A 26387-nucleotide genomic window follows, 5' to 3' on the forward strand; every position below is an offset into this window, starting at 1 on the left:
TGGGAGGAAAATTATTTCCAACGGAAATTTTTTGGAGGCGGGGTGGTAAAGCAATGTGTGAGCATGAGGCTCCTCACATGTAGCTCCTTCAAACACCTCGTCTCATCCATCCATCCATCCCCTTCCATCCATTCATCCACATTAGTGCATCCCCCAGCAGAATAGCCTCACGCGTGTTGGATACTCTTGTAATGTTAAGCTAACCCCATCAAAAGACATTGGGGACCTCATAGGGCAGGATAGCCCCCCGCCCCCAGAGCCACACTCTTCTGTGTTGCCTGCGGAGAAATCCTGTATGACCCCCCCCCCCGCCCCTTGTCAATGTGTGTTTGTGTGTGTGAGTGTGTGTGTGTGTGTGTGTCTGTGTGTGTGTGACATTTACACTGGATGTAATTTGCCAGCAGAAACGTGTCGCACAAAAAAAAAAGGGGAGCCATGAAAAGAGCCATCATTTGTGTTTTATACGCCATCGGGAAAAAACTGAGATGAGAAGAGAAGGAAAAAGGATTAAGTCCAGTAGGAGATGTCAGTGAGGAAGAACAGAAAAAAAGAGGGATGGATAGATGAGGGAGGGGGGAGGGGGAGAGGGAGGGAGGGTGAAGATAGGAAATTGAAGGAGGGAAGGAACGAGAGAGCGAGGGAGGGAGGATTAAGGCAGGAGACTGAAGGAAGGAGATATGAGAGAGGGGGGAGAGGGAGGGCATGAGTTGTCCCTCAAGAAGAAGCAACAGCGTGACCCCTCTCTGTCAGTGTGAAATAATGAGCACTTTATCTCGTGCAAAATGTCTCCACGATCCCTGCTCCCCAGGCTTTACTGACATTACAGCTCTCTCTCTCTCTCTCTCTCTCTCTCTCTCTCTCTCTCTCTCTCTCTCTCTCTCTCTCTCTCTCTCTCTCTCGAATGCACACTCCGTGGCTCTCCCTCTCGTCCCCTTGGCTCCCTCTATCTTTATTTATCGTGTCTCTTAACGTGTACTCTTTTACCACAAGTACGTTTCTACCACTACTAAGCTTTTAGCCCTCTTCTTGGCTGCTCTGTGGGAAGGGAATGGCACAGAGAGCCTTTACACTGCAGGAACGCTTGGAGGACAAGAGCAGGAGAAGTTTGTCATTATTTTCACTTGTTTCCCCATATGAAAAAGTAGTTCTAGTGAGCTGTACACATTTTAGATTGAACAATCAGAACGCAGAACTACACTTCAGGCAAGTGAGCGACACTACATGCTGGTGCACAAAACCCCAGGCTAGTGAGCGACACTACAGGCTAGTGCACGACATTCTGCCTGCCCTCTCTCCCTCACTTCCTCTTCCACTCTCTTCCATCTAGGTCGTAAAGTTAAATCTTGACGGTGCTTTACCTTAACCTGACTTAACCTTAATTTATGCTTGTTTTATGCCGCCATTAAATGTCTGGCTGCCTGTTCACCTCTTGCACTCCCTATATCCCTGGAATGAGGGTTGTCTCTTGTGCGCTCCCTCTCAAGGCTCCCTCCCTTTAGGATTTGGGGAGGATTTCCTTGGCCCTTCAGAGCGGTGGTTCTCAGACTAGGGGTTGGCACCAATGAAGCCTACTTGAAAAGTCACTGCACGTCGACCCTAAGCGCCATAATCAGGTCCCTGGCGCACCGTGTGTATGGCTATCCGTCACGCACCCCTGAAACCGGAAGGTCTGTGGTGCAGATCCAGCAACGTGAAGCGCGTTGTTTCTACTCCCTTCTCTCGTGTTGTTGTCGGTTCTTATCAAAGACGCCTCTGAGGAGTGTCTGTGGGTGTGTCAGTATGATCCGTCAGTCCGGTGCCCTCCATGTGATTTGGTATAACACCGCCGCCGCATCTTTACGGTCAGAGCGGCGACTCCAGACACCAGGGCGGTGCGGGCGCCGGCCGCTCGCTCTCAGCACGCCGTGCGTCACGCCGACCGCCGGTCACGCTCAAGTGGGTCCCAGCGGGGACCAGGAGGGTCTCAGCGGAGAGGGGACACTCTCCTACTGCTCTGATGTGTATGGAAAGGCCTACGTGTCTGGGCTGTTCCATCCATTGTTTTTATCGGAAGAAATAGACTATATTACATAACTGTATATAGCAAAGAATAATGGGGTTTACAAAAAAACAAAAAACATCTATGGGGGGGGGGGGGTCTGGTACCCCAAGTGATTTCAGAGGGGGGGTCACGGCAGGAACAGGTTTTGGAACCCCTGCTTTAGAGGGTGTAGAAGCGGCCGGGGTCCTGAAGCCCGTTTTGGACTGGGCCTGGGATTGAGGGCTTCTTGTTCCAACCCTGCTGACCAGTATCTTGCCTCAACAGGAAGTGATGTCCATGGACGAGGAGAGCACCTCCTGCTACGGCCTCCTGGAGGCGGAGCGGTGCCACCTGCTGCTGGGCCGCCCGGGCCGCTACGCCCTAGTGGGCCGGCCCCTGAGCCAGGCAGCCGCCAAGAGGCTGAGGCTGGGCGTGTTCGGGAGCCCCGACCTCAGCAACCCGCTGGGCTACAACCTGAGGGTGTACTGCGTGGACGACACCCTCCACGCCCTGCAGGTGAGGGGGGGGGGGGGGGGGTGGAGGAGGGGGGGGGGGGGGAGGGGAGGGGGAGGGAGGAGGAGGAAGAGGGGGAGGGATGAGGGGGAAGAGAAGGAGGAAGAGGAGGAGGTAGGGCGATGAGTAGAAGGAAATGATGATGAGGCTTATAATGAGGGGAGGGTGATGAGGATTATAAGGATGAATAGAAAAAGGAGAGGGCGGAGTTGTTACGACGCTGGCCTACTGTACTCCTCATAACCTGGGTAGACAGTGGTTTGCTGAACTTGAGTATTGTTCTTTATCTTTCCAATATGTGTGCTCAATATGTGTGTGTGTGTGTGTGTGTGTGTTTGTGTGTCGCGTTACGTTGTGTCGTGATTCCCTTGGGCTAGAGCAACGCTGGCGTCTAGTTTGTTGACTGCCGCTTCTGTCCCAATCGTTCGTGTTTTGTTAGTCGTTTCTAGTGTTTTGTTTTGTTCCCGTCTACATATCCGTCTACATATCCGTATTCCTTCAACTTCATCGGTCATTGCTGCACCCGTTTTTACTCTTCTCCTCCCTCACTCCTGGACCATCTACTGCGCTAGCCAGCTAGCTAGCAGCTGGATTAACTTTCTCCATCTCCGGACTCACCTCATCACTGGACTCATCTGTTTTCTCCCGGCTTCGAGTGTGTGGACTGCGTGATCTGGGCTCGGTTGTCTGGCTATCTTGCTGGCGTTCTTGGAGGGAGCCTCCACTCCCTCTCAGCTCGCCTGCTACAGCCTGCTGAGGCCCGCCATGGCATTGCGGGTCCTACCTGCCGTGCAGACATCGTCCGGGGCAACCAACGCCACCCACTCCACCAACTTCAACACCCGGTCCACTGCCGCTTTCCCTCAACTCCATGCCCACCAGCTTCTAGCTAACCAGCTTCTAGCCACCGCCAGTTTACTAAACGGATTATTCTCATTTGCCGCTATGTTACATCTCCTCCTTGGACAGACTACCACTACGCCACCAACTTCTCGTCCACTCACCTACACTGCTGCCGACCTTCACCTCCTCAACCACAACTACCGTCTCCCAGCTGCTGCTGCCTCTGCAGCCAGCTCAGCTGGGATCCTTCGCTGGCCCCGTTACATCCACCGGCGCTCTGGGCTCTCTCACAACCAACACTCCAAAGATGGCTCACCTATCCCCTCACTCTGGACTAGTGTTCGACAAATCACCTATTTTACTTGAACTGCTACTCGACAACAACATCGACCTGCTTTTCCTCTGTGAAACATGGCAACAGCCCCTGGACTTCTACGCTCTCAACCAAGCCACTCCATCCAACTACAGGTACATTGCCAAACCCCGCCTCTCCGGGCGTGGGGGAGGTCTTGCTGTCATATACAAAAAATCTACATCCATCACTGAATTGAACCTCAACCTTCCATCTATCTCATCATTTGAATACCTCGCTCTCTCCCTCCCCAATTCTATCACCGCCATTCTAATCTATCGTCCCCCAAAGCCCCACCCCTCTTTTCTCACTGACATGTCTGACCTCCTCACCATCGCATCCTCTCTCTCTTCCCGCCTCCTACTCTCTGGTGACTTCAACATCCACGTTGACTGCCCAAACGCCCCACTGACGTCTGACTTCCTCTCTCTCCTGGACTGCTTCCACCTCACCCAATACATCGACTTCCCCACCCATACCAAAGGCCACACTCTCGACTTAGTTTGTTCCTCTCTCCTACCCATATCCAACCCCCACCCCCTCCCCTTCGCACTCTCTGACCATCTCTGCATCCTTTTCTCCGCCCCCCTACCCTCGCCCCACAACCCCATAAAACGCACCACTACCTACCGCAACATCAAGTCAGTCAACCCCCTCACGCTCTCCCAGCTCATATCCTCTGCTTTCCCCCCTGACTCCGCCCCCTCTTCCCCCGATGACTATGCTGCCATGCTAAACACCACCCTCTCCGACTCCCTCGATTCTCTTGCCCCCTGGAAAACTTCCTCTGTCTCATACACCAACCCTGCCCCCTGGTACACCCCGGAACTCCGCACCATGAAGCAGACGGGCCGCCAACTGGAACGACTCCTCAAAAAAACCCGCCTCACTGTCCACGCCGAAGCCTACAAGCAACACATCTCCTCCTACCGTGATGCTCTCCAAGCCGCCAAATCTGCCCACCTCTCCACCCTCATCAACAGCTCTCACCGGAACCCCCGCTCCCTGTTCGCCACCGTCAACAAGCTGCTCCAGCCACTGGACACCACACCACCCTCCTCCCCTGACCTCTGCAACTCTTTCCTTCTTGCCTTCAATGACAGAATCTCCAAAATCAACAGCTCCCTGACTGCTGTCGCCGTCAACTCTATCACCCCCCCCACCCCTGACCCCCCCCCCCTCTCCCTGACCACCCACCCTCCCCTCCCCTCACCGCCTTTTCCCCTGTTGACTCCTCTCACATCTTAGACATCTTCACTGCCTCTAAAACCACCACCTGCTCTCTTGACCCCCTCCCAACGACCCTAACCAAGGCCTGCCTCCCTGCTCTCATCCCCCATCTCACCACCCTCTTCAACCAGTCTCTATCCCTTGGCCATGTTCCTTCCATTTACAAACTGGCCTCCATCACCCCCATCCTCAAAAAACCCACCCTCGACCCCACCAACCTCTCCAATTACCGCCCCATCTCCAACCTGCCGTTCCTCTCCAAAACACTTGAACGCATTGTCGCCGCCCAACTCCACACCCACCTCCAGTCAAACAACCTTTACGAACCCCTCCAATCTGGTTTCCGTCCACTTCACAGCACCGAAACAGCCCTGGTCAAAGTACTTAATGATCTCCTCACCTCTGCAGACTCCGGTGCCCTCAACATCCTGTTACTACTAGACCTCAGCGCAGCCTTTGACACTATTAACCATTCCATCCTCCTACAAAGGCTGCGCCAACTGGGTGTTGAGGGCTCTGCACTTGACTGGCTCACATCATACCTCACAAACAGGCAACAGTTCATCTCCCTCTCCGGTCACTCATCCACCCTCTCCCCAGTTACGCAGGGGGTCCCCCAGGGATCAGTCCTCGGCCCCCTCCTCTTCATCTGCTACCTCTTCCCCCTTGGTCACATCCTCCGCCAACTCACCCTGGACTTCCACTGCTACGCCGACGACACCCAGATATACGTCACCACCAAATCCCCCCAAAATCCTCCCCTCACCCACATCGAAACTTGCATCTCTACAATAAAAACCTGGCTAACTCACAACTTCCTCAAACTGAACAGTGACAAAACTGAGCTCCTCCTCATTGGCACCAAATCCACTCTCAATAAAACTGGTCCCATTTCACTCACCATCGACTCCTCAACCATCACCCCCTCCACCCTGGTACGCAATCTCGGTGTCATCATGGACCCCACCCTTACCTTCACTCCCCATGTCAGCCACATCGTCAAGACCTCATATTTCCACCTCCGCCGCATCGCCAAAATCAGACACTGCCTCCCCCCCCCTGCCGCTGAATCCCTCATCCATGCCTTCATCTCCTCTCGCCTCGACTACTGCAACTCCCTCCTTACTGGCATCTCCTCCCATTCCCTCCATAGACTCCAAATGGTCCAAAACTCTGCTGCCCGCCTCCTCACCCACACCCGGTCCCGTGAACACATCACTCCCGTTCTCCACTCTCTCCACTGGCTCCCCATCAAGCAGCGCATCAACTTCAAAATACTCCTCCTCACCTTCAAAGCTCTTCACCACCTAGCCCCCCCTTACCTGTCTGACCTCCTCCTCCCCCACCGCCCCTCCCGAGCCACCCGTTCCTCCTCCACTCTCACCCTGACTACACCAATATCCCGATTAAAAACTTTTGGCGACAGAGCATTCTCACGCACAGCACCCCGACTCTGGAATTCCCTCCCCCAATCTGTTCGCCACTCTCCCTCACTCACAACATTCAAGTCCCGCCTCAAAACTTACCTCTTCACCCAAGCCTATGATCTTCCCTATCCCTAGCCACCATAACTGCCTACACTTCTACCCCCTGTTACATCTCAATAACTCTGTTTTTTTTTATTTATTTTTTATTTCTGCCTGTGCTGTGTATGCTTGTGTTGTCCCCCTTGTCTGTAATACCCCCCCCACTTCTTTGCCTGTAAATGTACATGTGTCCTGCTTGTACTGTCCCCCTGTCTGTAATCCCCCCCCCCCCCCCCCTCTATGACTTTGTAATCTGCGACTTTGGGTACCTGAAAAGCGCATTATAAAATGAAGATATTATTATTATTATTATTTCCCTGTGTGAGTGCAATCTAACCTATCTAGGGGGTTAGGAGCGAGGTACTCACCACAGGTCCACAGCCACCGTAGGCAAACAGCTCCGTGTCCCGCCGCACCGGCACCTCGTCTCCAGGTGACCAGCCCGCGCTTTGTATTCTTCTTTAAGTTCAGCGTATATATAAAAATCCAAAAGGTTCTCTAATCGAAGTCGCCTAGCAATGCGTGTCCATCGGGAGACTCTCTTACACTCTGAATCTCACCTCCGGACTCTCTACTCAGTCTCAAAACTCTGAGTTCCACCTGCCCACTCAGCTGTTGATACTTGCCTGTGCTGAGCACCTCAACACCGCCCCCTCTGTGTGACGTCAGTAACTCTGTGTTACCCTAACCCTAAAACGAACCATTTTCCTAGTATCGTCACAGGAGGTGATGAACAACCAATTCAATAGTTTTAGGTTTGAATGGAGAGTGTTTTAGGATTATTTTGAGGTTCAGTGGCATGTTTACGTTACCATGAACGTCATCAGTTGGTTCAGAAGCTCTGACCACAATGCTCAACACAACACAATACAAAAGGGAGAAACGACAGCAACAGTCCAAATTTTCTGATAATATGTACGTTTCTAGACTTCAACTGACGGACTGGTTTGAGTTCCTCAGAACATGAGGTTAGTGGCCGTCAGCCTCCATCCAGAGACACAGCAACACAGTGCAGATCGCTCATAACAGCTCAAACAACACAGTACACAACTGAGCCATGCAGAAGTCTCGGGTCTCCTCCAGTCTCCAGACAGGTTTTGTAAGATAGAGGGGGATTCTGCAGGTTCATCTTCGGTATATTGTGCATACACACAAAATACTATAATGTATTGTACTTACATAATTAATTCCATTAGTCAATTATTGTTATTAGGGGTCCTACGAAATCTGTAATATATGACTAGAAAGGGTAGATTCCATAGTATACCCGTGCCAAATTTCACCCGACATCTGAAAATAAAAATTGGATGTATTTGTTTGAAGTTGTCTTTCTGAACGGCAGCCATGTACAATGCAGGCTGGGCCTTAAAGCGGTACTCGCGTAATTAAAAAAAACGTCTGTTTGACAGTGGATTTTGACACAGTATGCTTAGGAACATGGTTGGTGATTGTTTTGGTATGCTAAATTCCGGCAAACCAACCGACCAAGTTCACCATACCTCCACGTACGGAAGACTTCTATTGCTTAAAATATACGCTAATCTGCCCTTGGCAGGCTATGGTCATACTGTAATACTGTCGGTCACAATATCTGTCATACAGTCATACTGTCTGTCATATGGTCATACTGTCGGTAATACAGTGATACGGTCAGACAGCAGGGCCCCCGTCATGGTTGCTTGCAACTATATTTATTATTATTATTATTATTGTTATTATTATTAATAATTCAAAAGTCTAAAACAACAATAGGTTCAATATGCTTTTTGAACTGAAGATATTTTAGGCAAAATGTAAAATGACATTTGTGGCAACCCGGCCGTTGCCAATTAAGGAGATGAAGAGCACCTGAGGAACCGGTGGAGAAGCAGATTAAATAGCCTGCTTCTCCACTCAATCGGGGCTCTCTCAGCCATGTGGCTCGTGCCGGGAGGGAGCCGAGTGGAGCGGGAGAAGCCAGGAGCGGGAGCCACGCCGACCTCACCGACGGACCGGACGAGGAGACCCCTCACCCTTTTTGCCCCAGTGTGGAAGAAACTTGAGTTACTGTATGATTTCCCCTTTCTTTTGTGAGCTGCAGTAATAAAACTGTTGCACCGCAACTGTCAGACATGCAAACGGCGCGCTTTTTGGCGTGAGTCACTTTTTTATCGTACATTTTGGGGACCTGTGTGGTTCGTGCAGATCCGAAGAGTTGTTTTTTGGGGGGGGGGGGGGGCGTCGATCGGTGTGCGCGTGCAGGTGTCAATATTCCGTAATCTGACTGACTGAGACCCCTCGAGCCTTCGAAGTAAAGAAAAGTGATTCCGGAAATGATTTTGTTAGGGGACCAATCACAGCCCTTGCCGTCGCGTCAACTGAAGGTTAAATATTGGATGCGCATGCGCACGTTAGAGTTTAGCTCGGGCCCAGAAAATCAGGCCCAACCCGGTCCGAGCCCGTGCACATTCTCTCCGAGCCCGGCCCGACACGACATATTAACTGTAATTATGAGCCCGGGCCGATTTCAACCCGACATTTATTTTAACACATATGTAACTTTGTACACATTTGTTACTAGGCCTACTCTGCTAAATATATATGTAAGGGATAATGTATAGAACGCCGGTCATTATCGGGAAAATAAGCCCAGACAGGGCGAACAGTACACCGACGTGCAGCGAAGGCGTCTTGCTTCGCCCTGAAGGGGCTTATTTTCTATAATGACCGGCGACGTTCTATGGGCCTACATTACACGGCTACTTGCCAAAACTAAAAAAATAACTTCACATGGTGTGCCTTTTTACAATTTATTCGTTACCAGCAGTGCTTAATTTGAGGGGGAGCAAGGGGGAGCGCGCTCCGGAAGCTCTGACGTGCGCTCCGGAACCTCTGACGCGCGCTCCGGAAGCTCTGACGTGCGCTCCGCCAGCTCCGCCACGAGCAGTATAAAAAAAAAATGCGCTGCGTAGCGGTAATCAATGAAGTACGACATAACATTGCGTGGGGAATAGGCACTTTGGTGCCCCGTGCTGCAGGCGTACACCCGTGTATAGATGGAATGAAACCCCCACTGAAGTCCGTAGGTCGACGATACAACCCCCCCCCCCCCCCCCCCCCCCCCCCCCCCCCCCCCCCCGTCAACAATCGCTACGGACCCCCCCCCCCCCACCGTCAACAATCGCTACGGACACCCCCCCCCCCCCCCCCCCCCCCCCCGTCAACAATCGCTACGGACCCCCCCCCCCCCCCCCCCCCAGCGCTCCGGGAGCTCCCGCTGGACAAATTAAGCACTGGTTACCAGCATTCGTAGTGTTGATCAGCAGAGCAATAATTATAAATTGTCCGCAAAGACGGTGACGTCGCTTAGCAACGGAAGACGCTGGGGTTAACAAGTCACCGGACTACTACCAAAATGAACGGAGCGTTCCGCGGCATTGAGAAAACCTGTGTAATAAAGGCCTATAATATTTCTGTTTATGGCATAGATTTCTCCTCAGATTAGGCCAATAAACCAATGATAAAAATAAAAATAAAAACGCTTGATCAAAGGCCCGGCCCGACCCGAGGATAGTGGTGGGAAATATCGGAGAAGGATGCACTTATTGTGCAGCAGGACACAGGGTGCAAGTTCAGTTGGAAGTGGTCAGGGCTAAAATTAGAAGTCACGACTGAGGTGAATTCAGTGAAACATAACTTTCCACTGTCTGATTTTTTCCCAAAAAATTAGAAAAAAGGATGTGCTAAGTGCACACTCTGCATTAAATAAATTAATTATATCAGCAGGGGTGTACATGCCCTGTATGCACACTGTAAGGCAGACATTCATCGGAGGAAAGTGACAACAACAATAACTACACAAAGTGTTGCACAGCTTCTCCGAAACCCAAGGCAGAGGTGTGTGTTTGTGTGTGTGGGAAAATAAATTAACTTAGTTTAAAAAGTCACTTTAACTGAGTAACTAATATAGTTTTTATCTTTCTAGGCATATAGCATATAGCATAGGCCTTATCATGATAATAGGATATCATGCCGTCACATTTTTTCCGACTTCGGGTAGCTCTCTCTTTTTTTGTCATACATGTGTTTGCATCCCTGAACTGTGCTCGAGCGTTTGTTTCGGGAATCGCAGCCGCTGCCGACCGAGGTTGCCAAACGTTGTATGTTTTTTGGACGTAAATGACTCTTGAAGAAACAAGAAAGCCTAATAAAACCCTGGTATGCAGAACATAAAAAGAATAACGAACAACATGGTTTGTTGATAAGTCTGTAGTTATCATTGACTTTACCCTGGAATTTTAAATGCTACTGGTAAAGTCCATCCATTAAATATGCTTTAATGTATGGGTAATGCATACATCTATGTTTTACACTATGAACACCTAATGAACACAAACATCATCACAAACAAAACAATTATATTCATAATCAAATAATTTACAATCACCGTATGTGCGATGCCTTTACAGAAGAGCAGGATTTAAATACACTATGGTATAGATAGCATTTATATAGTCACGTACCTGAATTCACTGTAGCAATATGATCCTCGTGGCTTGCATTTCTACACAAGTTGAAGATAATTACAGGCATTCAATGGAATGAGTTCTCAGGAGAGACTGAAGCTAGTGTGTGTTTGTGTGCCTGTGTTTGTGTGCCTTTGTTTGTTTCTGTGTGTGTGTGTGTGTGTGTGTGTGTGTGTGTGTGTGTGTGTGTGTGTGTGTGTGTGTGTTTGTGTTTGGGGGGGGGGGATGCTCATGTACTTTGTAAACTCTGTTTAATTGCCTTTGTTCTGTTGGTGATTAGACATGAGTTGTGCGTTCGGTCCCCCAATGAATCGCTTCCTTCCTGGAAGTTAACAGCACATGAACTTTATCTGGTTGTTTCTCCTCCACCTCTGTTTAAAACGTCCAGCCCGCTGAAGCCACGGGGGAAGGTGCTTAGAAGAGCCAAAGCGGGGCTTTTTAATTACAAACACTAGAGATACTTGCCCCCCCCCGCCCCCCCTGCTAAGCCTAATTGAAGGTGCAGGTAATTAAATGTGAGGCGGGTTATTATTCCACTCTGTGTGGCGCGCGTCTGTGGAACAACACATTACAACAATCAGGAGCCGCTCTCAGTGGGGTTTCTGGTGCGGCGTGCCGGGGTGCTGCTCAACGGCAGTCTGCCCCGCGGTCGAACACACCAGGGCGGCGGGAACGGGTTTTACCTCATTATGTGCCACTTTCCAAGATAATTAGGGTAATTAATTAGATGTATTTTATAATGGTTGCCACCGCTGCTATGCCGTCACCGGGGTAAGGAGGAGGGTTTCCCTGCAAACCAAACCAAAAAAAACAACAGTGCCATTTGCGGAGGCTCCGCCCACTAGCTGTGGTGGATGAATGCCGCAGCCTCCTTGTTCACACTACCTTGACTTTGCATGGGGCGCTCGCAAAATGCATTGTGGGTCCGTCTGTTCTGTCAAAAAGTTTAGAAATGTTCAACTTTTCAGGCAGCGCTGGAACCGCAGGCCAATCAGACTGCGTTATGTAAAAATACGCAAGGACACTGACCAATGAAATCGCCTTTGTAATACAACCCGGAAAACGATAGATACGTCAAAAAGCCCCCATCTGTCAACGGACGCATGTGTGAACAAGGCGTGAGAATGAATAGCCAAGGCACTGCATGATGTCGCTCTCATAAGTTCACTGTTCGTTCACAGGAAGTGCCTGGTTGTATTGATAAACAGCCAGTAAGTACTCTTCCATCAGACAGCCGCCCATGAAGGAAGAGTGATGCAATACGTGTTATTGGTGAGACCTATTCTTAACCTAATGTCACTAAACACATTATTTTGGAAAGTTGCACAAAATATGTTAAAACACACTTTCCCTCACCTTTGCCTCAATGTGTTAAATCTATGTTCTAAATCACCATTTGAATATATGATAATTAAAATAAATATCGCTAGTCTTGTTCTCATCATGTTGACAGCCAGATGCAGTACATTTAAAATAAAAGAATGAATAAAACTTGCTATAAATACATTTCCCGAGACCAATCTGTCCCTCTTTCTGGATGAAACGATCAAAAGCAGTCGCATCCTCCCCTCTTCAGCGCACAGATCCGCGCTCATGTTTCATTTTGCAGGCCTGTAAATGAGATGTCTCCTATCGCTGAAACTCAATCGTCCGTATTGACGAATGGTAATTGCGTTAAGCGACATTACTATATGGAAATCGCAATGAGGTACATTCAGACAGTGTGTAATTATATCTGTGCAGCGAGCGATGGTATTATAATATTGATACGTTCCATTTTTATGTGATGGCATTTTTTTTGTCATTTGAAAAAGTAGCGTTGTAATTTTTTTGGAAAATGATGTATATTATAGTCCGTTTTTTAGTCAAGATTTCAGGGGATTAGTGATTAAGTTTGAGTATGAGGTGTATTTATACGTTTATAAGGTTAAAGGAAAGAAAAGCCATTGATGAAGCAGCCATCATGGGGCAGTCAACTTGATCATTTGTAAGGTCTTACACGTTAAGAACAACTGAATACTTCAAAAGAGATTCAGAGGAAGAAAGGATTTCCACCATGGCCTGAATCACACGAATAAAGGTCATGATCGCTTTAGTATTCATTCAAAACGACCTATGAAAGGATGTCTCGATTAGTACTACTAAAACATAAATGTGCTTCTTTAATAGTCCTCAGAAAGGCCTTTGTTGGGGTCTGAGCCATACACCGGATGAAATAGGTTAGAACCATCAACACCTGCAGGAGGCAGCTGAAGCCAGCATACTGCAGTCATTCACATCGGCCATTATCTGGTTGTTAAAGGGGTTCTGGAGGAGGATTTATCGCTATTACACTTGTAAATCACACACACACCACCCCGGTGGGGAAATGACAACATTAAAGGGCTCAGAAGAACTAGGCCAGACTTTGAACCTGATTATAGAAGACAACATGCTGATGTTGACCAGAGACTTAGATGATCCATCCAAGGTATTTATTATTCAAGCGTTTTTATTTCCTAGATCCATTAGGCTAAGGTTGATGTGGGTGGATCGATACATTTATTTTAATGATCGCGGTTCATTTAAAGGGTCATGCTATTTATTTTTTCTTCCGTATGATGAGCAGAAGTGATTAACGTTTACCAAAAAAACTCATTAATAGCTCCCTCCGTTTCTATTGAGTCCATTTCTATTCATTGAGGGCAATTTCCTGGTGCTGCAAACAAAGAGTTTCATAAAAAGGTTGACTATTATATTATATGAATAATAACATGATATCATAGCTCATAGCATATATAGTATCATATATCACATCATAAATCGTATCGTATTATATTTTTGAAAATCTAGCTAAATAAGCCAAATGTATTGATGAGGCCTAGTAGTAATGGTAGTATCAGTAGTAGTAGTAATAGCATTGGTAGTAGTAGAAGTAGCAGTATTTATTTTAGGTAATAGTAGTGGTTATAGTATTTTTTTATTGTAATTATATTATTTTGGTGTTGCTACATGTTCCCTTACGTCTTCTTCCCTTCATTACTGTGGTAACACACTGTGTATACACAATATGTTACACCTACTGTGTATTATGAACCAACATTATTTAATCAAGAAATATAAATTCAATATCCACGTGATTGAAACTGTATTAACTGTGCATCCGTCTAACTTTAGATCTGGTTTCATCCCCAACTGCCGGCCAAATAAAAGGTTACCAGCATACAAAAAACAAGGACAGACAGTCACAGACATTGACACACAAAGCTACTCATCCAGGGGCTGATAAACAGCAGAAAACACACACACCCCTCCCATGAGTGTGTATGAATGCTGACGACAGCGCAGCCCTAAAGCTCCTCACAAAGATTTTCTGGATTAATGTGAATCCAGCAAAAACAAGTGTATTTTTGTACACCTACCACTAAGTTACTCCTTCTCTCAGTCAAGAACGGTTATTTTTTAGGAGGTGGTTAGGCTCAGCTAGCGTTTAGTTTGTCCCCGTTCTGCGATAATTGATTTCCCTCGTGAGCCTCTGGCTCAAGAATCAACTCTTAATGTACCTGCTCGTACACTTTGCATTTCCTCTCTGCTACTTTGTGTGTGTGTGTGTGTGTGTGTGTGAGAGAGTGAGAGAGTGAGTGAGTGAGTGAGAGAGAGAGAGAGAGAGAGAGAGAATTATCAATAGGCTGTGTGGTATTTTATTTTGGGCCATGGACCGATTACCCAAAGACCCAAGCAACTACAAAAGTCGAAATGAGTAAAACATCGATACACGTTGTGACCTTTCCAGTTTGAGCTCGCCCTTGTCAGTACAATGTAGAATCACGCCTGTGGTTGGTGGAGTTGGATTACACACATGCATTATTGCTATTAATTGAGCAGATCGACTATTTCTCCCGTTCCGATTTGTTTTGGTGGTTTCAGTGGGTTTTCTCCCTCTCTCTCTTTTTGAACGGTTATGACTCGTTTTTTTTCTCGTGCTATAGATCTGCTGTGCTATACTTTTTTTTTGGTTCTTGTTTTATTCATTTGTTTGTTATGGTATCGGCACAGCATTTTTTTTGTTTTTATTCCATGGTGATACGTTGATAGATTATAATTACATTCAGACTGATGTTTCGCACATACTTCCCATAATGCATCTTGTGGAATTGATCTGCCCTCCTGTTCGTAGTAAAGCTGGCCAGCCCAGACGGGTGTTTTACGGTGAGGTCTGAGTTGATGCACAAATGCATTGTTTGTGATAACGACTGAGGATAATTATGTGATCGGAAGAAGACTGCTGCGAGTTGATTTTGTCTGTGAAGAGGATATCTTGACAAAGGGACTACGAGGGCTGCATTTCAATAGTCACTCTGTCGCGGATTCCGCTCAGCTCTGGAGTCCTCAGATTTCCATTGGTCTAATCTGTCCCTGAATACACAGTGAGAGAAGCGGCCTTTAGGGGGTGATCACACTGAAGGCTCTGGAAGCTGTAGAGCATGTTACCCCGCCTTTCTGTCTTAGCCCAGATGAATGCAGACGGTTTCACTGCTACCAACGCAGAACGTCTGCACTTAAAGTCCTACGGGCAGGTTAACCGGAAGTTTTGATTAATGGGTACATAAAGCACTCAAAATATTTGCATCAGTTATAAAATGTCTCAAATAGTGTTAAAGTCCAGTTTTTGTCGTTTTCTTTTTTTTGGAAGTTTTCCTTCATGTTGAGGTGATAGCTGACCATTATCGTCTCTCTTGCATGAAATGAACAATTGAATGATCTTGAAAGCTCAAAAAATGTATATACATTTTAAACGGATTATGCAAACTGAAAATATTAAGTTTTTCTAACTTGGCATCTAATTGCGCTTTTCCACTATGGGTAATGACATAGTCTTAATCCGCTTTTTGCTAAATTATCAAGTGGAGATTTAAGTACCACTCGATGTAGCTGTTTGTCATGGCAACGCCACATGAAAGCAACGCCTCGCATTCCCCGCAGGTCAGCTACCAAAGAGAGGAACGTCTGCACCTCAATAGCTAACCACAACATGTTTTTTTCCGTTTGCCATATTCTTGCTCCAGAGGGCACATCATCATCAGGGGCAACCTAGGGCACTCATTAATTTTTGTTCACGTGTAAAGGGCAGCCAATAAGGCACTTTCTCTAATTTTCACCACCATAGAGGGCACTTCAGCACACTATTTCAACCATGGGGGCACCAGACGGGCAGAAGGGCACTAGAAGAGCACCAGACGGGCAGAAGAGCACTAGAAGGGCACTATAAGGACCAGACGGGCACCATTAGTGCACTAGAATGGCACTAGAAGGGCACTGGAAGGGCACTAGAAGGACCAGACGGGCAGAAGGGCACTATCAGGGTACTAGAAGGGCACTAGAAGGACCAGACGGGCAGAAGGGCACTATCAGGGTACTAGAAGGACCAGACGGGCAGAAGGGGACTATCAGGGTACTAGAAGGGCACTGGAAGGGCACTAAAAGGACCAGACGGGCAGAAGGGCACTATCAGGGTACTAGAAGGGCACTAGAAGGGCACTAGAAGGGCACTGGAAGGGCACTAGAAGGACCAGACGGGCAGAAGGGCACTATCAGGGTACTAGAAGGGCACCAGATGGGCAGAAGGGCACTTGAAGGACCAGACGGGCAGAAGGGGACTATCAGGGCACTAGAAGGACCAGACAGGCAGAAGGCGACTATGAGGGCACTAGAAGGGCACCAGACGGGCAGAAGGGCACTATCAGGGTACTAAAGGGGGCACTAAAAGGGCACCAGACGGGCAGAAGGTGACTATAAGGGCACTCATTAAGGCACGTCATTGAATATTCTTGTTCTAGAGGGCACATCATCATAATTTATTGTATGAAGGAGCACCCTAGAGGGCACCTTATCATGTTTTGCACGTGAAAAGGGCAGCCAATAAGGCATTTCCTCTCGTTTTCGACACTCTTGAAGGGCACTTTAGCGCGCTTTTTCCTACAAGCCTCCGTCTTGTAGGCTTTACTGTGTGAGCCGAGTCACCTAAATGAATTCCCTGTGGAAATTCCGTTGAATGAAAGATACAATTTTGCACGTTGAGCACACAGTTGTGTGACTCGTTTATTTAGTTAGAGAGAAAACCGGAAATCAAAACGTGCTGCAAGTAAACATATCCCGCATCGGGCTCTACGTCATGAGAGGCTCGTAATCCTTAAAGGGACAGCGATCCCTGAACCACCAAGACAGTAAACGACATACCTAACACAGTGTAAAGAACAACACATAACAAAATACTGTAGGTGAATTATGTTACACTCACTACATCCCGACGATTTGTGTAGTTTGGTATTAATAAAGACTTTATTAGGCTATCTAACTATCTAGGCTATTAATCAACAATGATTCGCCGAAGGCGAAGTGGGGAATAGCCTCCGGGACCGAAGGTTTATTTGTTGTTATTAGTGGACATTTTGCTATGAAAACAATATCGAGTTTGAGATGTCATTCATGGGATGTTGCCCAATATCCCGAGATAGCGAACCAATCAAATTGCGCCATCTTAGGAGGTTCACGTGTAGCATATACTAACTATACATAATATCTATGTATTTATCTATGTATCTGTATAATCTGCTGAACACTCTCTTACTAGTCTCTACTCTCAGAGTCTCAAGAGTCTCAATGCGGCTTTGGTCCGTGTCTCCCCAACGTGACGTCATGCAATGCATTCTGGGGGAAATGAGAATCAACAGCAAACCGCTAAAATAGTACCTACTTTTTCGTATTACATTCCGTTTTGTGATACCTAACAACATTAAATACAATAAATAACAGTTTGGTAACGGTTTACCAACAAGATAATTGCACTAATTAGTCGGAAAATAAACCCTGCAAGACGGTCTTTAACCCTGCAAAGACGCCGGTCGCTTTGAGCCGGAGTTGAAGGTTTTTTTAACTCACAGCAACGACAAAAGAAGCCAAATCACCAATGCAAAAGTAGGGAGCAATACGCTTGATGGCAGTTACAAAACAGCCGTTCCCCGGCTGTTAAGTACCATTGTTTGTGATCAGGCCGCTTCAGACGGCTATCAAGCGTGTATGTGAAGGCTGTGATTGGCTGAGGTCCTCATCGACGATCAACCTCCCCTTTAATTAACACAGAAGCTTATCTGACGGCTCAATTCCAAACTAGACCTACAACCAATCAGAGCAACGAAACATAGGGCTATCCTCATCCTGGTACAAACGGTCTTTGTACCAAACGGCCCCACATTAGATAAAAGGTTTGGACTGGTCTGTTGGAGCTGTCTGATGGGAAGAAGGCCAGACGCATATGTCCAGAGCAAACTAAACTTGAGGCTAACCTTTCTCCTGCTCGACCACTGAGGGCTCGTCTCTTCCAGGGAATAGTAAACAAGCGATAGGAAGGAGGACCATGGAAAAAGTGTTCTGGTCCGCAGCCCATGTGTGCATTGTACAGAGATAACTCATCTGGCCCTCTCCCCTGGACCCCGGTCCCCCAGGCCGTGGCGGTGCTGGAGTGTGTGAGGGGAGGCTGTCTGCTGGAGGAGCCCAGGACACTGCAGTTCAGTGGGGACGGCTTCAGCCTGCAGGTCTCCATCCAGGACCTCCCACAGCTCCTCTGGAGCATCAAGCCCTTTACCACCTGCCAGGTAATCCCCGGAGATATGGTGGGGGGGGGACCGAGTGATTGACTGAGTAGATGAGTGCACAGGTGTACAGGTGTGGGTGTATGTGTGTGTGCGCGTTTGCACAATTGAAAATGCGATACAGACATTGAATGCAGGTTGATAGTGGACCAACACTGGCTGCATTATACCAGCCAACAGTACAGTGTACACTGTCACTTTACTAGCACTGAAACAGACTCATTTCTACGCACATGGCATCCAAAAGAGGCGTTTCTGAAGTACTCTGAGACCCAGTGTGGCGAGGCATGTGGCCCTTGTTCCTGTTTTAATTAAATCCTGTGGAATCTACTGAAGCGTGTGTTAATGAATAAAGAAAAAAAAGCTTGTCTTTTTTCTCAACATATGATTTAAACCAACACAAAAAAGAACATTCAGCCGCTCTGTGCTGATTGAGTCTCTCTCTCTCTCTCTCTCTCTCTCTCTCTCTCTCTCTCTCTCTCTCTCTCTCTCTCTCTCTCCCTCTCTCCCTCTCTCCCTCTCTCACATGATCTCCTCTGGCAGGAGTTCTCGTTCGCCCAGGTGTGGGGCCGGGACCACCATCCGCTGCAGTGTGCCTTCTCCTTGGAGTACCTCGGCCCCCCGCCCACGCCCCCAAAGCTCTCCTGCAAGATCAGCGTACGGCAGGTCAAAGGTCGCGAGCAGATCCTCCAGGTTTACACGTCGGCGGCAGAGGTGAGCCCAGAGAGAGGGAGTATGAGGAAGGGGGAGAGAGAGAAAAGGAGAAGGAGGAAGAAAGAGCGAGAGAAGGGGGGAGAGAAAAGGGGAGAAAGAGGGAGGGAGAAAGGGGGAGGGAGAGGGAGATAGGGGGAGGAAGAGGGAGATAGGGGGAGGGAGGGGGAGATAGGGGGAGGGAGAGGGAGAACAGAGCAAGAAAGACATGTCCTCGTTGTTAAAGACACAAACCAGACAAGCTTCAGGCTACGTTTACACGATGACGGTCTGAACAGAAGACGCAAAAGTGGCGTCGCGTCTTCACTTTTTATTCCGCGTTTAGGCGAGCGTTTTCGGGAGGAAATCTGCGTGCATACGGTGACGCAAAAGTGTGTGGAATTCAATTGGGTATGCATGCCAGGCGGCTAGCTGTTGCTGTGATACACTATCACACAACACCGCCATGTCTGAGCGCATGGGTAGAATCTTCCTTCTACTCTTATCCGTGCCGCAAAAACCAAAAGATCCTTCTCTGTTCAGTAATACTATCTCTACATATCCTGTGCATTTCGTGGAAATACTCCTGTACGCTTGTTAGAGCTGCCAGAGCAGCTTGAAGGTACGACGCATGGAAATAATCTGAAATGTTTGTTTATTTCCTTGTACTGGCACATGTATGTGACGTAAACGCGTACGCGACGTGAGCAGGTCTTGGCAGTGTAGACGGAAACGCTACGGCGGAGCGTATTCAACTTTTCAAATCTGGAGGGTGGTTTCAGATTTATGCGTTTTAATGCCCCAAAAATGCCGTCACCTTCTAAACGAAAGGCACTTCCGTCAAAATATTTTGTCGTTTTTACCCGCAAGCGTCCTCGTGTAAACGGGGCCTCAGTCTGATTATTGTTCCATTACTCTGAAAATCGTCCTCTTTCATCTTCTTCATTCTTCTTCCTCCTCTTCTTCTCCCAGCAGAGTGAAAAGGGACCGATTCCTCTCTTCCCCCGGTCCCACTGTCCCCTCACCTCCGAGTCGGGGTCAACCGCCTTCAAGATCCCCCCGTCCATCCATCAGCGCATCTGTGCCACCTTCGACTCGGCCAACTCCAAGGGCAAGGACTGGCAACTGCTTGCCCAGAAGCTCCACGTAGACAGGTAAACGCCACATAGACAGGTGAACACCACGCAGGGAGGTGAACACCACGTAGACAGGTAAACACCACGTAGACAGGTTAACACCATGAAGACAGGTAAACACCAAGTAGACAGGTAAACTCCACGTAGACAAGTGAACACTACGTAGGCAGGTGAACTCCCCGTAGAAAGGTAGACAGGTAAACACCACGTAGACAGGTAAACACCACGTCTACAGGTGAACACCATGTAGACAGGTGAACACTACATAGACATGTGAACACCACATAGACAGATGAACACCACATAGACAGGTGAACACCAGGTAGACAGGTGAACACCCCGTAGACAGGTGAACACCACGTAGACAGGTAAACACAAGGTAGACAGTTAAACGCCACGTCGACAGGTAGACAGGTAAACACCAAGGAGACAGGTGAACACCACGTAGGGCTGCTCGGCACACAGGGTTGATGGTTAAGTGGCAGGCAACAGCTGTATCTTATGTACCATAGCTGCTGATTACTGCACAGGATGGAGCAGAGGTCATGTTCAACAGCAACGTTGTATGGTAATCTGTTTACTCAAGCCTCGGGTGATATAAGCACAGTTGTCATGCCAACAAACCAATTTTTTAGTTCCGACAAGAATTTGATTGAGAACTTTTGTGTATTTGTTTATGTGACGAAGACTCATTATTGCAAATCCTAAATCCCTATACCGCTATATCACTATCGCAAAAAGTCCCTATTCGCAAATTGTCCCCAAATTGAAATGCAGACTTACACTGACTTAGGTACATGGCTTAGTCCCTTGTTCTGGATTTGACCGGTTTGCCAGGGCGTAGCGCTTGCTTATTATAAACCCTGTGGCCAAGGTTTAAGGTGTTGTTGTCGGGCAGAGATGTGAACCATGTGAGCCGGAGGTCTGCATCAGCTCTACAAGTTTGTTTTTCATCCGTTCTCATTACCAATGGCAACACAAGCACACTGTCGCACCGGCGCTAGCTAACAATGCTGCGCATGACTCGGGAAAACACAATACTTGCCCGCTATGTCTCCTCCACCTGGCTCCAGCTCATACTTCGAGGTTGTGATGTGTTTCTGAACAACAGGGTGTAATCGTTTGAGAACAAGATGTTCACGAATCAGAACGGACAGACAGTACTATAAGCCGCGTAGCATTTCAGTCACAATACCCCCGGAATCACATGCGTATTTCCTTAATAAACGTTTATTTTTATCTTTTGGAAGGCGCTTGGTAACGTGAGCAGCAAACGTGTTGCTCTGAACCGACGCTGTGTTGACCGAAAGAGATGTAATGTGTGAACATTTCCACAGCCGGATTCTTACATGACAATACCTAGCGTGGCAGGAATAGCAAGAGTTTAACTGCATGTGGAACCCAGTAAAAGCCCACCAGGAGGTGTAATAGAGTAGTATGTACCTTGTTAAGCAGATTTTCTTTGCAATTATTTATGCAAGGGTGCTCTGGCTTCACTAAAGCATCCTCACCTTAACGATCAGAGAGTAGGCTGGACTGTGGGAAACAGTGCCCACTGCTGAATGCAGCTGACAATTCGATCTGAAATATAGGGGCTTTGATTCTATAATGCATTTTTCCCTCTAAGCAATTCAAGTTTTTATGTGTATCCTTGCAAAGGACTCATTAAAGCTGCAAAGTAAACTCCAAAAAAGAATACATTGACGGCAATATAGTACACTTAGGTTAATTAGATAATGAACACAATGTCATTTATTTTATTCTAAGCCATGATGGAATAAAATACATAAAATCTTGGAAAGGAAATAAACCTCTTATCTAGTTATATAAAGTCAGGGACCTGGTTGAAACTTTAATTTGTAACATTGTTGGATAAGTTTCAACATTTAGTATAAAGCTATAATGCATCGTTGTTTATTTTTGTTCTATGAGCAGATATTCGAACAGCAGTTATTTTCCATATTTACCTTTCCATCCTCTCCTCTTTCCACTGGCCTCTCCCTCCCGCCCTCCCTACCTCCCACCCATCCCTCTCTCCCTTCCTCTCCTTTCCACTCTCTCTCCCTCTCTTCCTCCTCCTTCCCTCCCTACCTTCCCCAATCCTCCCCCCTCCCCCCCTCCAGGAACCTGAGCTACTTCGCCTGCCAGAGGAGCCCCTCAGCGGTCATCCTCAGCCTGTGGGAGACCCAGCACCAGACCTCGGGGGACGTGGACTCCCTGGCCTGTGCTCTGGAGGAGATCGACAGGGCCCCGTCACCCGGGACACTCACCCCACTGGGGCAGGACAGCGACCGGCCAGACTCTGAATTCTCTTAAAACACTGAACGCCCCCGGGAGATGGCAGGCCTTTGTATGGTTCACATCGGGAGGACCCAGACCCAGACTTCTGTAGGGGACTTTTAAGTTGCATGAGCTCTGGTGAGGATCCCATGGTGGAGCTACAGGAGGCGCAGGAAGAGGAGGCGCAGTAGCAGCGGTGGTGTTGGAGCCCGCCTAGCGGTTCCGCCCAGAGGAGGGTGTCCAGGAGGAGGATTGCCGCCGTGAAGAAGACAAGAGACTGAAATCCTGGAGGCTTTGTTCCGCCTGCGGTGTCGGTCACTCCGAGCCGCGCAGAACAGCCACAGGAAACACCTCGAAGGAAGTGAAGGGACTCTGAGCTTCTTCACTTCGTTTTTTTGTCAAAACAAAAAGATGCTAACCTCTGCTTAGGTCTTAAGGGAACGCCACGCTCCGACACGGTGAACGCTGGAGCAGGAATGCAAACGCAGGCCAGGTAGAGAGGGAAGTGTGGGCTTCCCTCGGGGGGCTGGGAATACTGTTCAAGAATCATGTGCATCTCGGACCACCTATCGCTGAGCCCCTGAGGACCGACCACACTACTTATTTCTTGGGGGGTTCTGCCAAAATCGTAGTGTTTTATGTCCATGGTCGTGTTCTTTTCATTCATGATTTATTGTGTTATTCCCTGTGTTTCTAATGTTACAAAGGCAGGTGAAAGAGTGAAAATTGGCAAGACACACTAATCGACTCCTCTCTGATATTGAGTTAATCAAATGGTTCATCGGATCATCAAACACTAAACGGATCACTTAGTGAAACGGAAGACCGTCAGAGAGGATAGATTTCTGTGAGCAGGGATTTTGGAAAGCATTATAATATCGTCTTGCGGTAAAAATAAAGACAGTTTCTCTCATACACCGGAACACATGCGTACACAAAATGCTCTCTCTTTCACAAATACATGGAAACACACACATACAGAAGAACAACTCTCACACAGAGAGCGACACACACACAGGAACAAAACAACAGTTTATCCCTCTTACAGGAACGCACACACACACACACACACACAAACACACACACAATGACAGCTCTCACATAGACAGAAACACACACACACAAACACGCAAACACACACGCGCACACACACACACACACACACCACAACAACTAACTAACTCTCAGAATACTAGTCTTACATACATATCATGTTGTTGTCGTAAAGTCGTGTACTACTGCAGACTATACCATTGGGCGTCGCTTTGCTTAGGATCTTTTTGATCAGTACTTTTCCGCTAGTGGTTCCATGCCATTGCTTCGCGGAGGAACACCTTGTGCTAGCCCTCATCAGGATTTTACTTTCGAGGATCACGCTCGGATCCCCTTCCTAGATGTGGTTTCTCCTTGGAGATATCGCTCCAATTACGGTCGGATCCTTTTCCAAGATGTGATTTCTCCTTGGAGATATCGCTCCAATTACCTCTCTGCTCCGCCAACCCAGGTCCGCCCACCACAAGGAAGGGAAGGGCCCGGTACCCCTGCAGAACCCTCTACAACTAAGTTCTAAATCCAATCCCCATATTTTAATCCTAAATATACGATAGCAAACACACCTGAAGTATTTTAGGTTTAAAATCTGGGATTGGCGTCGGAAGGGGATCCGAATAGGGGCCAATTCCTCTCTTCCAGCCTTCAGCCTTCAAGATCCCCCCGTCCATCCATCATTGCATCTGTGCCACCTCGGCCAACTCCGAGGGCAAGGACTGACAACTGATGGCCCAGAAGACGTGTATTGCCTCCTATGTTGTCTCCTGGTCCACTTTAGAAAATTAAGATACTTTTGCGCCATTGATTAATGGATGATGTATGGCAATCATCATTTATTTCTAATTCTTTCTTTAAATATATATTTTTATAAAAATTTAAAAGTATTTGAGAATTTATATATATTATTGAATGACAATTGCACCCGATCAGAATAAGATACTGTTTAATCAATACATTAATATCAGCCTTGATAAACCATTCATATATAACTTAATGAATGACAAAACGTTGTCTAATAAGTTTTCAATCCATTAACTTATAATTGATGATTTTCTATAGAGGATAATTATTGCAAAGGTATTTCAAAAGCTCCCCTGTCAGGAAAAAATATCATGTCATTTTGATTTTGTAAGCTCAAGAGTGTGTGTGTGTGTGTGTGTGTGTGTGTGTGTGTGTGTGTGTGTGTGTGTGTGTGTGTGTGTGTGTGTGTGTGTGTGTGTGTGGTCTTACTTTGTGTACTTTGCAAGGTGGTTGGGTAGCACACGGTTTCCATGTGTAACACACTGAATTAAGTTACTAGCCCGTAGCTCCACTCGTAGGTAAGAGATGTGGGCTTCTGATGGTGACATTTGGTACGGCCCTGGCCCATGTGTAGATCAGAGGACGGGATGTCCCTAAGGATGAAGAATGATTGGCGTGTCTGAGTAAATAAAAACCAAACTATTCTCAAACATAAATGCTTCACTTTGTGCCCATAATGGAATCCATTTGATAGGTAAATAGCGTCATTTTACGAGAAATATTTGGGATTGACTCTTGGAATGTTTTGTAATATTATACAGCAAAGGTCACGCCAACAAGGACTTCCAAATGTCAAAATGACACCTCTCTAAAGTTTGACCAGAATGTCATTGACCTGTATGAAAGATATTCGATTTTTGGATTTCCCATTGGGAGTTGCATTGATCTGATCAATGCATAGATGGAGTTATTAGTGTTTTGGACAATACTTGGTAGTGGATTTGTGCATTTGATAATGTTTTCGATTCGATTCCTTTTATCTATTCCACAATGTGGGCGTGGCCAGCTGCTGGAATGAGTTGATTGGTCGACTGCATCAACTGGTCGGCTGGGATGGAGACCTCCCCTCATATGTTTGTGTGGACACTCACAATTGTGATTTGACAAAGGGATATATTTTGAACTAGGGACCCTTCAACAATAGCAATTTGAAATTACAGTCAAACACTCTCGTCTACAAAGACGGTTTTATCTTCATATGCACACAGTCTCCAGACACATTCATCCAGTATCAATAAAACCCATCTGTCAACACTACACTCCACCATAGGAGTTCATCTGGACAAGTGATGGAAAATCTTAAGTGTCAATGTACGGAAATGTACAGGGAGCATCGATGTGTTTTTCTTCATCTATATATTTAAATGTTTTATGTAGTTGTCCGTATGTCACTTGAAGCTGCAGTAAATAGCAAGAGCTAGGACTTGACAATTGTTTGGATTAAGCACATCAATTTACATTTCAGCAGACGGAAATATTAGAATGCTCAACATTCAATACCATATAAATATTTCAGCATGCTTCTGGGGTTTTCCAGCCAACCGTGCAAATGTGGTCAACCACTGTAGGAAGACGAAGACGGGAGGGAGACGAGTTTGACATCTGATCTGGGACCACATGACATCTTGACATGAGCGACAGCCCCGGGGAATTCAACCCTGCGGTGGGCTTCTGACCGCCGTACTTAGGCTCTCGTCGGCACTCGTCGGAATCAATTGTTTATCTTTCTGTCCATCGATTAGATGAATGAACTAAAAGAAAGGCCCTGCCCTGAATGTGGAGCCACAGCGTCTCAATATGGACTGACCTTAGC

At 47.3% G+C, this 26387-nt stretch overlaps 1 protein-coding gene across 2 annotated transcripts in view; it reads left to right on the top strand.

Annotated features, from left to right (window-relative positions):
* Positions 1 to 25505, top strand: part of LOC115541952 (netrin receptor UNC5D) — a 182600-nt gene extending 157095 nt beyond the window's left edge. Inside the window, exons 14-18 of one of the 2 annotated variants that reach the window (XM_030353927.1) lie at positions 2306 to 2536; positions 18471 to 18620; positions 19161 to 19331; positions 20283 to 20461; positions 22567 to 25505. In XM_030353927.1, coding sequence (XP_030209787.1) covers positions 2306 to 2536; positions 18471 to 18620; positions 19161 to 19331; positions 20283 to 20461; positions 22567 to 22759 — 924 coding nt within the window. In that variant the 3' untranslated portion in view covers positions 22760 to 25505. Of the gene's footprint in view, positions 1 to 2305; positions 2537 to 18470; positions 18621 to 19160; positions 19332 to 20279; positions 20462 to 22566 lie in introns of both variants that reach the window. The other variant, XM_030353926.1, reaches the window with a different exon arrangement.
* The last annotated feature ends 882 nt before the right edge of the window (positions 25506 to 26387 follow it).

Source organism: Gadus morhua, chromosome 4 (genome assembly GCF_902167405.1).
Source record: "Gadus morhua chromosome 4, gadMor3.0, whole genome shotgun sequence".
In the NCBI taxonomy this organism is placed as follows: Eukaryota; Metazoa; Chordata; class Actinopteri; order Gadiformes; family Gadidae; genus Gadus; species Gadus morhua.